The sequence below is a fragment of the Limanda limanda genome, chromosome 18 (assembly GCF_963576545.1).
Source record: "Limanda limanda chromosome 18, fLimLim1.1, whole genome shotgun sequence".
NCBI classification, from domain to species: domain Eukaryota; kingdom Metazoa; phylum Chordata; class Actinopteri; order Pleuronectiformes; family Pleuronectidae; genus Limanda; species Limanda limanda.
This window is the reverse complement of record NC_083653.1, coordinates 5,185,763-5,198,638: the sequence shown is the minus strand read 5'-3', so window position 1 is coordinate 5,198,638 and position 12,876 is coordinate 5,185,763. Positions and strand designations below refer to the sequence as shown.

General features: G+C 44.1%; 2 protein-coding genes across 2 annotated transcripts; both read left to right on the top strand.

The window, feature by feature from the left end:
* Positions 1 to 725: 725 nt before the first annotated feature.
* On the top strand, positions 726 to 2,878 carry acot20 (acyl-CoA thioesterase 20). Its single transcript, XM_061091680.1, has 3 exons — positions 726 to 1,223; positions 1,307 to 1,509; positions 1,834 to 2,878. Exons 1-3 carry the CDS (start codon positions 767 to 769, stop codon positions 2,425 to 2,427), a joined length of 1,254 nt encoding a protein of 417 aa, XP_060947663.1. The 5' UTR covers positions 726 to 766; the 3' UTR covers positions 2,428 to 2,878.
* A 1,502-nt stretch (positions 2,879 to 4,380) lies between these two features.
* On the top strand, positions 4,381 to 12,618 carry gpr176 (G protein-coupled receptor 176). The gene is made up of 3 exons (XM_061092099.1): positions 4,381 to 4,615; positions 10,266 to 10,518; positions 11,391 to 12,618. Exons 1-3 carry the CDS (start codon positions 4,381 to 4,383, stop codon positions 12,616 to 12,618), a joined length of 1,716 nt encoding a protein of 571 aa, XP_060948082.1.
* Positions 12,619 to 12,876: the final 258 nt, after the last annotated feature.

The following is a 12,876-nucleotide window of genomic DNA, read 5'->3' as shown; positions in this document are numbered from 1 at the left end:
ATATAATACATACGTATATTATGAATTGGGAGCGGATGAAAAACGTAAACACACCTACTTCCTGGTTTCCGGCAAGATGGTAGCTCCCTGTCGCTTCCTCCTTGGTGAGTGTCGCATCAATGAATGTTGATAACTGATGTTCAGGATCACGATGCGATGCAACAACAGCTGCTGATGTTCTTTCGTTCCTTAAACTTTTAAAAACAATGACATATGCTCACGGATTCCTGCTAAAGAAAGTTCAACTGCAAAGTAGGCTAAAGGTTGTTCTCATGTGCCTGGCTGCTAGTTAGATAATATTCACTTTATCTGGAGAACAGTGAGTTGTGTGACACGACCTTCTACCCAGTTACACTAACATCTCCCAGTTAGCCACTGGAACCTGTAACAGGACCCTTGTGTAAACAAAGACACGTGTTTACCTGCCCAAGTTGTGTGTTCAGGGGCCATGACAGTTGTGACTGATGTCACATGGTAGTGATGATGATGCTGCTACAGATGGTTTATCAAGGACTGATTCAATCTTTAGTGAGTTGAGTCAGTTTTGTAAAGAGCTGCTCAGATGCTAAAACCTGTGATGTCTCCTCGGATGAGGATTGATAGAAATTAAACATACACATAGATTTTGTGTCTGTGTCTCATTGATAAGATGATATTTCTCATTATAGAATCTCTTTGTGAAAGCTATGGTATTTATGAAATCTTTTGTTGTCCTAACAGATTCAGAGAAAGGTCCTTCGGTGGAATCGTCTCTCTAAGACCTGACATGGCTCACTCACAGATCCGACTGAGAATCCTCCCCGGCGTTCGCTGTCTCTTCGACAAACTGGTGCAGATCAAAGTAGACGGATTGGCTCCGTTCAAACCAGTAGAGCTAAGGTCAAAGCTAGTGGATGACCGAGGGGTGATTTTCAAGGCTTCCGCCCTGTACAAGGCGGATGAAAGCGGCCGGTTGGATGTTTCCCGCTCACCTTCCCTGGAAGGAAGCTACACCGGAGTGGAGCCCATGGGTCTGTTCTGGGCCATGTCTCCAGAGACTGCGCACAGTAAACTGCTGAAGAAGAATGTGCTCGACCCGACACTGGTGGAGATAGCAGCAGTAAGTCAGGAGACTGGTAAGCTGTTGGTCTCTGAAACTGTTGAGCGAGGGTTCATGACCGAAGGGATGAAGAGAGTTCCTGTGCAAGAGGGCAGAATACGAGGAGTCCTCTTCATTCCACCAGGTCAGTTGGGTTTAACCTGAGGGAGCCTTGAGAAATTTACCTTTACATATACTAAACATTACAAAAATACATTCTGTTGACAGGAAAGGGTCCGTTCCCTGGAATTGTGGATATGTACACGTTGGGTGGAGGTCTCAGTGAACCCCGAGCCAGCCTCCTGGCAAATAAAGGCTTTGTCGTTTTGGCGCTGGCTTATTATGGCTACCAGGATCTACCGAAGAATCCCTCAAAACTGGATCTGGAATACTTTGAAGAAGCTGTAACATATCTGAGGAGCCAGCCACAGGTTAGTACTGAAGATTAAATTATACCACTTACAATATCATCCTCAACATATTATTCCCTTATTGGGATTTTTACTTTACTGGTTTCTGTCCAATTCATTCACAGCAAATAAAATGAGAACGTATAATTTATATTTATGAGACAGTGTCAATGTCGCCATCTGCTGGCTTCTGGTCGCCCAATTTTATGGTTGTGACAGAAACCTAATTAGTTAAACTAATAGGTAAGTATAGAATTGAGGCATAATTTTATTTAATCAAATCCTATGAAATATTACGTTTTATCAGTGGTACGCCTGCTCATTAATATATACCTCTCACTACAGGTCAAAGGTCCCGGGGTTGGCATCATCTCCATCTCTCACAGTGGAGCTTTGGCTTTGTCCATGTCCTCTTTCTTACAGGGGATCACAGCCACTGTCTGTATCAACAGCTGCATTGGAAACACTGTTATGCCCCTCCATTATAAAGACACTGTAATACCCCCGCTCCCTCCTATCCTCAAGAATGTTAAAATAACAGACTCTGGGCTGTTTTGTATACGCGACGCCTTACCAGGCCCGACCTTGGACAAGTACCAAGCATCCTTGATCCCGATTGAAAGGGCAAGCTGCCACTTCCTGTTCGCTGTCGCTGAAGATGATCAAAACTGGACCAGTGCTCTGTTTGCGCAACACGCCGCTGCAACGCTGAGAAAACATGGCAAAGAAGAGTCATTTGAGATTGTGACTTATCCCAAAGCGGGACACTTTCTGGAGGTCCCTCACATGCCTCACTGTCCGTCCGGCTTTCACGCCGCAGTGGGGAACGCCGTGCTGTTTGGTGGCGAGCCAAAAGCCCACTCCGAGGCTCAGCTGGACCTGTGGGAACGAGTCCAGGAGTTCTTCAAGAGCCACTTGGACAAGGAGAGCACTTGTTAGCAAGGAGTGTTGAGTCAAGCTTGTCAAGCATCCCAGAACGGCCGTCCTTAGCTATGCTCGCCTCGTCTGGAATTTCTAATGAATTTAACAAACACTGCCAGCTCTGTAAGCGTCAATCTGTAAGCGTGGATCACATGCAACAGAAGTTTAAAAGCCTATTTTTTGATTTTCTGCTTAATTAGTCCACTTATGAGAATAACTTAACACAATTTTAGCTGTTGTGGGGAAAAAGGAACTCTTGTTGAGACCATAACTATTTGTTCGGTGACATACTTTTCATTGTTCTGCCTTGGTACACTAATCACATTGGTTTTAAATGAAGCCATGACGATGTTATAGAAATGTAGATTATTACTTTAATCACTGTTTATAACAGTGGAGTACAGATTTAGGTTATATCTAAAATGGTCATATTTACTCAATATAAAAAAGTCGTTGATATATGACACAACTTCTGATTTGTTGAGTTCTCTTTGTTTTTATCTCATATCTAATTAAACTGACCAAGAATGTTTAAATGGAAACATGGTGTGTATTTCATCTTTTTGCTGTACTATTATAAAATATATTATGTGTGTGTATATGTGATTCTTTTTCATCTTGTTCATAGAGATTAGATTTGCCTTGTGATGTTTCCACATAAAAAGAAAGTCAGCAGCCTGTGATCCAATTCATTATTTTATTTTAATACATATTGATTCTGGTCCCTGATTTACACAGAAGAGACAACAATAGATTCAGTGTTAGTCATTTAAAAATAAGTCAATAATGAAATGCTGAGGGTTCTTTTTTTTAAATCATGGGAAGGGCCCTGTCCCGCTTCTGGTATTTTCAGCAGACGGATGAGGAATGTCTCAAGCTCCTGTGAGAGAACAGACTGAACAAGACCACAGCAGCAGATGGAAAGTGAGAGAGAGACGATCAGGTCTAGTTATTGCAACACTGAGCTTCACATTTAAATATTTTAATCTAATTCAAACTCTTGCTTTCATCACAAAATATCTTAAACTAAAATATTCTAATCTCTTGTCGTGGTGGCTCTGAAGCGCAGAACAATGACAGATGGGGAAAATGAAACAGCAAATCAAAAAACACAACGACAACAAGAACCATAGAAACAAAGCTGTGTTGTGTGATTGTGTTTTCATATTTTCTGTTATGTTTTCCTGGTTGTCACAGTGTTTTGGGATTTGTTGTGTCATGTGATTTCTTGTTTTCTTTGCCTAGTTGTCATTGTGATGTGCACTTCGTAGCCCTCACACTCTTTGTGTGAAAGCCTTCATATTAAATCAACCCACACATGATATCTACCATCACTTCCCAGTGTGTGATCTGGCCTCTTCCTGCTCTCTGCTTGTCATTCATGCAGACACAGTGGAGTGTCTCGGTGCTATTGGAGGAGGAGGGGTTCTCCTCTCCAGTCTCCCACCTCACGCTGGGAGCTTCTCTCTCTCATGCTCCAGCCTCCCAGTAAAACCAGCCTGTGAGCAGCGGCTCAGGGAGAAGCAGCCGGGCAGACACAGCGTGTTTCTGGGGGAGAGGAGAGGTGACGGTCCTCGGTTCTGCAGGATTGCGTTGTTCCCCAGGAATGGACGTTTCGCAGGCCGGTGTGGTTTTCGGGTGCAGCGGGTATCAGAGAGCAGCATCCAGCCGCCAGACCCTCACCACTGCCGGATCTCACAGGCTGATCTCTGCCATGCATCCGCAGTGAGGGAGGATGGAGCCTCCAGTCTGGGCTCTGCATGTCCCCGAGCTATTATGCACATGATTGTTGCATGTGTTTTTATTCGTTTCCTGCAGATTATCAGTGATCTGTAGTATTTTTTTTGTGTGTGTGTGTGTGCAAAGCATCAGCACCACCACCGTCACAGCTGCAGGGATGCCTCTCCAGTGATGGCTTCTGTCATCCAGCCTCCCTCCTCGAAAAACATCTGGATCTCGGGCTGAGCCGTCATGGACAGCGGGAGCCGGGCTGCCACGGTCGGGGACGGTGCAGCCAATTTCACGGCATCGAACCTGTGGCTGGATGTGCTGAACGCGTCGGGCCGGTGGGACGGAGGCAGCATCCCGGCCGCAGAGCCCCAGGGCGCCGGGCTGGACGAGCAGCAGCACCGGATCATCCAGGAGCAGAGCTACCGGGACTTCTCCACCGCCATCCAGGTGTTCATCCTCCTGGGCTCGCTGCTCGGTGAGTCCCTGCGAGCTCCACACACACCGGGAACCAGACAAAAACACATGGGATAAAATATGTACATGAATCTTTGCTCAGTTTGTTGTGGGACTTGTTGAAAACGTCCTCTCTCTAAATGTTCCCATGAGCCTCAACTGGGCCAGTTCATGAGGATCCTCTGTATCATATTATTACAATATATGTGAGGTAGTTTACAACAACAATAAACTACAGAAGTATAGATATATATCATCAGTATCTGGGTGAACAGGAAGTAGCAGGAGGATGTCTATGCAAAATGTGTAATAATAAGGATGGGATTGGATTGGATCATATTTTCCAACTTAATAGATACATGTTTGTTTGTTTCTCTTATTCATTTACTCATGGTTTTTTTTTATGGTATAATGAATCAGTCGTGTATTGGGAAACTAAAATATCTGAGGTTATTTACAACAACAACAAACACGTCTTCCACATGAAGCTCTGGTTCGAGCAGCAGGTTGGTTTTTGTGATGGTTATTGTAAAAAAATTTGAAAATATCAGAGCCTCGATAAGCATGGAATTGCATTGTACAATATTTATGTAATATTTTCTGTCTTAATAGACTTCTGCCTCCAGGTTAGGTCTTCTCACTTATTTACTCGTACATTATGAAAGTATTTCAAGGTAAAAGGAATGAGAAATGTATTGGGAAACTAAAATATCTGAGGTTATTTACAACAACAACAAACACGTCTTCCACATGAAGCTCTGGTTGAAGCAGCAGGTTGGTTTTTGTGATGGTTATTGTAAAAATGTGAAATCATCAGAGCCTCGATAAGCATGGAATTGCATTGTACAATATTTATGTAATATTTTCTGTCTTAATAGACTTCTGCCTCCAGGTTATGTCTTCTCACTTATTTACTCGTACATTATGAAAGTATTTCAAGGTAAAAGGAATGAGAAATGTATTGGGGAACTAAAATATCTGAGGTTATTTACAACAACAACAAGCACGTCTTCCACATGAAGCTCTGGTTGAAGCAGCAGGTTGGTTTTTGTGATGGTTATTATAAAAATGTGAAATCATCAGAGCCTTGATAAGCATGGAATTGCATTGTACAATATTTACATAATATTTTCTGTCTTAATAGACCTTTGCCTGCAGGTTAGGTCTTCTCACTTATTTACTCGTACATTTTGAAAGTATTTCAAGGTAAAAGGAATGAGAAATGTATTGGGGAACTAAAATATCTGAGGTTATTTACAACAAACACCAACCAGTGCCTGAAAGACTAAATGAGGTAAACGGAAGCAGCAGTCTGGCTTCTGTGTTTATTTTTCTTCCATTTACAATATATACATGAATTAGTATTTTATTGTTAAAGGAATCAGTAAGCAATTAGGGAACTAACATACCATTACTTGACATTTCTGTCATAATTCGTTAGGGTAGGTTTTGTTTAATCAGTTAATCGATGGTGTGATTATTGACATCTAAGATTGACTTGCAATTGGTCGAGCCAGTCTATCTCCGTGACCTCAAAGTCGTGGATCAACTCCTGCGCAGAATCTGGCTCCAAATGAGACCAAAGCACAAGATGGCAGCATCTGTATTGATAAATGATGAAGAGACAAAACCCACATGAAACGAGAATAATGTTTTCCTGACCATATTCTTCTGTAATGTAGAGAAGGCCGATTGCATTTTCTTTTTAAAGGATTTTAAAGGAAGGATGTGTCTTCCATCTTTTATTTCGAGTGTCAAGCGCTGCTGGACGCGGTCTTTCTCTCTCACCGTTGTGTCCCACTGCAGTTGGTAAACACTCCCTTAGATAACGGTCCTATGGTTAATGATGGAGCAGGTCAGAGTCAGCACGCCCTCCACTCCCTTCTGTTATTCCTGAATTTATAGAGAGGTCAAGACATGCTCCAGTTCTCTGGTTATATCAACACCTTCCTGTTAGCAGCCCTGTGAGTGCAGCTGTCCGTGTGGATGCACTCATGAGGTTAATAGGGAAGTGAGGTTGTGCTGCACCATTCAAGAACAAAACATACACACTGTACATGAAACAGTTAAAAACTCTATAAGCTCCTGATCCCTCTAAAGTTAAGCTAGGTTTTTAAAGCACATTTCCCAGCCAGGGAATTATTGCTGCTAAACCCTGGCGAGGGATTTTTTTTCCCTCACTACCGTGGTCATAAGTTGACCTGAATTGAAAACTATATGACTTATTTAACTGGAAGCCAACTCCCAGTGCTTTTAATCCTGCTCAGAATTGTATCCCTTGTGTGTTATGGTCGTATATCTGAGTTTGAAGCTCGATAAACAGAATCTGTAGCAAGGGACACGATTTTGGAGCTGGAAGTCTTTTTTGTTTCTAGTTTGACCAATCAGATTTGAGTATAGGCTTTGAATGCCCCCAGGTTATGGGTGTCTTTTCTGTTGAAAGTAAAAGAGGTGGAACACATTGACCATGATGATCAGCTATCTGCTTTTTAATTTATCTGCTTTCATCTACAGATAGCTGTTCATACACCATAAGCCACAACATATTGGCCCTAGAAGCTAATTCATCATAAGCTGACAGCTGATGGGCTCAGAGATTAGTTCAAGGCCAACTTGAATAATTTGATACCAAACTACATTACAAGAAGACATGAGGAAAGCAGCAATGGACAATGTGTATTTACATTTTAGTCTTCTTGGATTATTAGCTAGTTAATTGAATGAGGAATAGCTGGAACAGAAAGTGGTACTTAGCTAGTTTCTCTTATTTCACCATGAAATTAGCAGATATCAGCAAACACTCTGAGAGTCAGAGGCATTTTCTTGCTGATGCCAAAAGAAGCACTGACTGCTGCTGCTGCTGAGGATGAGGATGATGTTGAGAGTGAGGAAGGAGCTGTGTGAACTGCACATCTGTCTCCAACACTTCGATCACATCAGCAGTGTGAAACACGATCCTTCTCTCCCAAACGCTCAATGCATATGAATGTGTTATTTGTCACAAACGGGGCTGTAGTAGTATTTTGCCTCCACGCTGCACAAAACACTCAACAAACAACAGAAGTGCGGTTGTGAATGTGACTCGGACTCTGTTCCACTTGCAGAAACAGTTCACTTTGATGAAAATACGAGGAAAATGACACCAAAACTGGCAAAAAAAGGACTGTTGCTCAGCCATGACTCAGCTCCACCTCCTGCTGTGCAGTGAGATGTGGCGATAGACAGTCTGTAGCCATGAGGTTCTACCTTACATAACCGAACCACCGGAAAAGAACAAGTAAATACATCCTGTGAAAGACACAGTCACGATTCCTTCATCACTGAGGGGAAAGCTGACCTTTGCTAATAAGATAAGTGTCTCAGGAGAGATCTTGAACTTTACATTTCCAGTGACACAGAGTCACGACTGTTCGGGTCGTGGAAGGTTAAGGAATGAAAAGATATCGTCAGTGAATCCATTTAAAATATGTAAATCAATTATATCATCATTTCCCTTTTTTACGCAGTCAGTTTAGGGCTGGGAGACTGAATCTCACAATGAACAATAGAATTATGATTCAAATTATTTATTGGATAACAAGAAGGTTTTTGTACCGTGACGAAAGCCAGGATCTTTCTTGATTGTCGGACAGAACTTATTTTCAGGAATGAACAAGATGGTTCTGTCATTGAAGGGAATCTGTGTGATATCTGATGCATGAACATAAAAAACGACATATAGTTTACATGCTATAAATAAATGCTTTGTGTTTTCCCCTCTTCACGTCGCTCCTCATCGGTGACACACAAAGAAACAAACAGAAACGAACCTGGTGTTATTCATACGTTCACATTAAAGGTCTCACTCTGGCAACAGCCAGTGTGTGAATGGCAGGATTATGAGTATTATTACTTTAAGATATATTGATTTACAGCGTCAGTATTAGAACCCTCAACTCCATCTTTCTTAATGGCTAAGTTGAGTCCTTTTTTTAGAGGTAAAATAAAGATGAACGACGAGTCTCCATTTCCTCGCGTTGAAGCCAAAACATCCCAGACACGGGTGCCACCATCTTGTGCTCTTGACATCATTTTGAGTCAGAGTCTGCATGACTTATTTAAATCAGTGGCTGGCGGCAGTATGATTTAGTATATTTAGAACTTTGGCGAGAATCGGGCTACCTGTTATCCTGCCTCTATGCTAAGTTAACCGTCCCCTCTATACTTATTGCACGTTCTCATTTAATTCTCCTGTAGAAAGCAAACGCACGTATTTCTCAAAATACCGAACTATTCTATGGTTATATAATTCCCAGTATTGAGCAGAGGCCATTATCCATTATTTCTGATAAAGCTCAGATCAGAGACTATGAATCGGATTAATGTGCCACTCTGTGCACGACACACGCTAATATTGCCAAGATTGGTAAATCGGGTCTGTGAGGAATTATGTGAGTTACGTGGTTATCTGGCGCTCTGCTCCTCTACCATTCATAACGCAGGAACGCATCTATAAGAGTAACAGTGGAGCCGCTAATTGTGTTTGTGATGTTTCACACTTTAGATTGTAACAGCTCGAGTGTTTAGTATCCATGGGGGGGGGGGGGGGGGTGTCTCTCTGCAGCTTATTAGTACGAGTCCAGACACGTCACAGCTGACTCGCGTTTTGAAGGAAGCAGACAAAATAAGCATAAAAAATCAAATAAAAAATACTAATATTGTTCTTTATTTTCATGCTGCTACACACCTTTGTTAAGTGTGTGTGTGGGGGGGGGGGGGTGGGGTGGGGGGGGTGGTATTGTTTGCTCTTCCTCCCCATTGGCTCCCGTGTGCGGTTGCCAAGGTGTTCCTCAAGTGCCAGGTGAGTATTTCAGGCACAGAAGGACAAAGTGATTTTTTGTAGACAATACAAGCTCTGACTATGAACAAGTCCAGGTCCTGATGTTTGCATGGAGACACTTGTATTGTTATTAATTAGTCACAGCTACGACCACAATACCCTCAGAAACCACTTGTGTTGTTTGTTCATGTAGACGATACACTGATCATAATTGCACGTTGGATGATCAACAATCAAGCTCATTAACAATGTCCTTTTCCAACCTGTTTCTGTGTTTAGGTGAGACATTCTTTAAAACGTGTAAAATATGTGATACAACATGTGTTTCTAATTCTGGATATGGTGTTGAAACTGTGATTCCCACGTACGTACGTCACTTGTGTTTCCACTGCCGGGAAAGTGAGACAATGCAGCGTTACACCTTCACTTCCTGTTGGACTCACACGGCTCCTGTGAAAATTGTCAGTCATTAAATCCTGAATGACTTTGCCACGTCTGAAATAGTGAAGAGAAAAACACCTTTTGTATTTTCATTACAAAAGTGGGTTTCTCCTCCTTAACTCCTGTGATTTGCATTCATTTGCTCATTTCATCTCCATCTTTCTTTTACATCGTTCTCTTCTTTATTTAGTAGTTCTTCTCCTCCTTCTTTTCTTTCAGAGATAAAACTGCAGGTTGTTCATTCAAATGTCTTTTAAACTGGGTTTTACTTGAGTCTAATAACCTGCAGTTAGAATTCAAGGTGCAGAATGAAGAGTTTACCACCAATAACGTATCAATCAATAAAACACTGGTTATCTTTTAATAAAAATGAAAACATCTCTTAAAGCTCTTCCCCTCTCTCTCCTCACAGGAAACGCCACCGTGTTGTGGTGCACCAGCTGCACGAGCGTCTTCAAATCCGTGACCAATCGCTTCATCAAGAACCTGGCATGCTCCGGTATCTGTGCCGGCCTGGTGTGCGTCCCCTTCGACGTGGCGCTGGGAGCCAGCCCCCGCTGCTGCTGGTGGCTTCACACGCTGCTGCTCTGCAAGGCCGTCAAGTTCCTGCACAGACTCTTCTGCTCGGCCACCGTGCTCAGCTTCACCGCCATCGCACTCGACAGGTCGGCTCGGGACACTTTTAGAAATGATAAATAATTGTTGTTTTCACTTTAATTAAAATCCACACATCTTACAACAGTGGTTAAAAAAAGAGCGGTTTGTCCGTGAGTAGGATGAGAGATGATTTTATTTCAGCTCTGCAGTCAGAACCGCTGACTCTGAAAAAAGGCTCGTGGGCACATCCCACTCACTTCACTGGATTTAGAAATATCACTTGAGAGAAGTGGATGGTTTCAACCGATTATCTGATCACTTCATCAATATATTGACTCACTGGGTCAGCGGAAGTAGTTCTGTTCCCAAAAAATGGAAACATCTACTGCACGAGTGGAGCAGCATCAGAGCAGGATGGATTGCAGCAGATCCTGTGGTGTTACATTCTCGTTTCGACCTGGGTTCCGCTGCTATACAGATTATATCACCTCTGTCGCAACTAATACAAGAAGAATGCTATCAAACAAATAAATTATTAATTCAGAAGGAAGGAGGCTGAGACAATTCAGTCCTTTATTTTCTTTGCTGATTAAGAGACAACAATAGGATGAGAGACAATTATCTGTCAAACAGATATGAGAGGAACACAACGCACCTACATGATTTAATTCAGCATCGACAAAGGGAGAGAAAAAACGTTATATTGAAAAGTTTGATTCAGGCAACAAAAGCCTCCGACAAATTAAATGGATAAATATCTGTCCGTCCATCTATCTGTCTTTCTCTCTGACTACAGCAAAGTAAGTATTTGGACATGTGATTGACAGCTGGTACAGTCCAATGGGTCCAACTTCAGATTTAAACTTCAGATTTACAGTGTGACCTCCATTAAAGCGCCTGTATCATCTCCATGCTGAAATAAACCCTCTTCTGTCTGTAGATACTACTCTGTGCTGTACCCGTTAGAGAGGAAGATCTCAGACGCCAGGTCCAGAGATCTGGTGATCTACATCTGGGTCCATGCGGTGGTGGCCAGCCTGCCGGTGTTTGCAGTGACCAACGTGACGGATGTGTACGTCACCTCGTCCTGCTCAGATGACCACGCCCGCTCGCTGGGCCACATGGTGTACGTGTTGATCTACAACGTCACCACAGTGATCCTCCCGCTCGCCCTGGTCTTCCTCTTCATGCTGCTGATCCGCCGAGCGCTCAGTGCCAGCCAGAAGAAGAAGGTGATCATCGCGGCGCTGCGGACGCCTCAGAACAGCATCTCCATCCCGTACGTGTCCCAGCGAGAGTCCGAGCTACACGCCACCCTGCTGGCTGTGGTGCTTGCCTTCTCCGCCTGCAGCGCCCCCTATGGGGCTTTGGTGGTTTATCGCACCATTTTGGCCGACACCAAGGAGCTGCCCATCTCACTGTATCTCACGGCCCTGTGGCTCCCCAAGGTGTCTCTGCTGACCAACCCCCTCTTGTTCCTGACAGTGAACCGCTCAGCGCGTCAGAGCTGGATGGAACTGCTGGCCAGGATTCACAGACGTTACAGCCGCCGTAACGTGGTCAGCACCGGGGGTCTGGCCTCTTTAGCGGCAGAGGGCGTGATCGGGGAACCTCAGGGACTTGACACAGCCGGCCGCTCTGGGAGCCAACTTCTGGAGATGTTCAACATTGGCCAGCAGCAGATCTTCAGACCCTCTGAGGAAGAGGAGGATGTGGGGAATGAGATTCCTTCTCAAGGATCAGGAAACTGCTCTGGGCCACAAGAGGACGTCAAGAGCCGGTCGAGACTAGGGAGCCTCAGAGGGGAGGGGATCACCAAAAAGGAGCCTATGCTGGGCACAGTGGGAGGACTGGTCATCACCAAAGAGGGCTCTCCTGCAATCATAGCCCCACGGAGCTCTCCGGTCCACACCTGTGCTTACGCCTCTTCATCGCAGGTGGCGCCAGCGACGCCAACAGAAGCTGAGGACTCTTCCCAGTTTGGCTTTGGCCCGTTTGAGCTGCCTCCTCAGTGGTTACCTGAGACCAGGAACAGTAAGAAGAGGCTGCTGCCTCCGCTGGGTAACACCCCCGAGGAGCTGATCCAGACCAAACTGCCCAGACCTCGGCCTGAGCGCAGAATCAGCAGAAACAATAAGGTCAGCACCATCCCCACTGTGGACCAGTGAAGAAGCCCTGCTGGGTGAGAAGCTCGCTTTCATTTGGGCGACTTCAACCTTCTAGACTGGTTTCTATTTTATTCTCCGATGCAGACATCTTGGTTTTTCCACTTCACTGCCCAAAAACCTCGACGCCCGAGGCAACGCAGTTTTCTTGTTGGACAGAAATCAATTTGACATAAAACATTTACAACCCAGTCCGACTTCCCCAGCACCCGGGCAGAGCCGGCTCCGTAATTAAGGACCTCGACAATGACGCCGTGATTG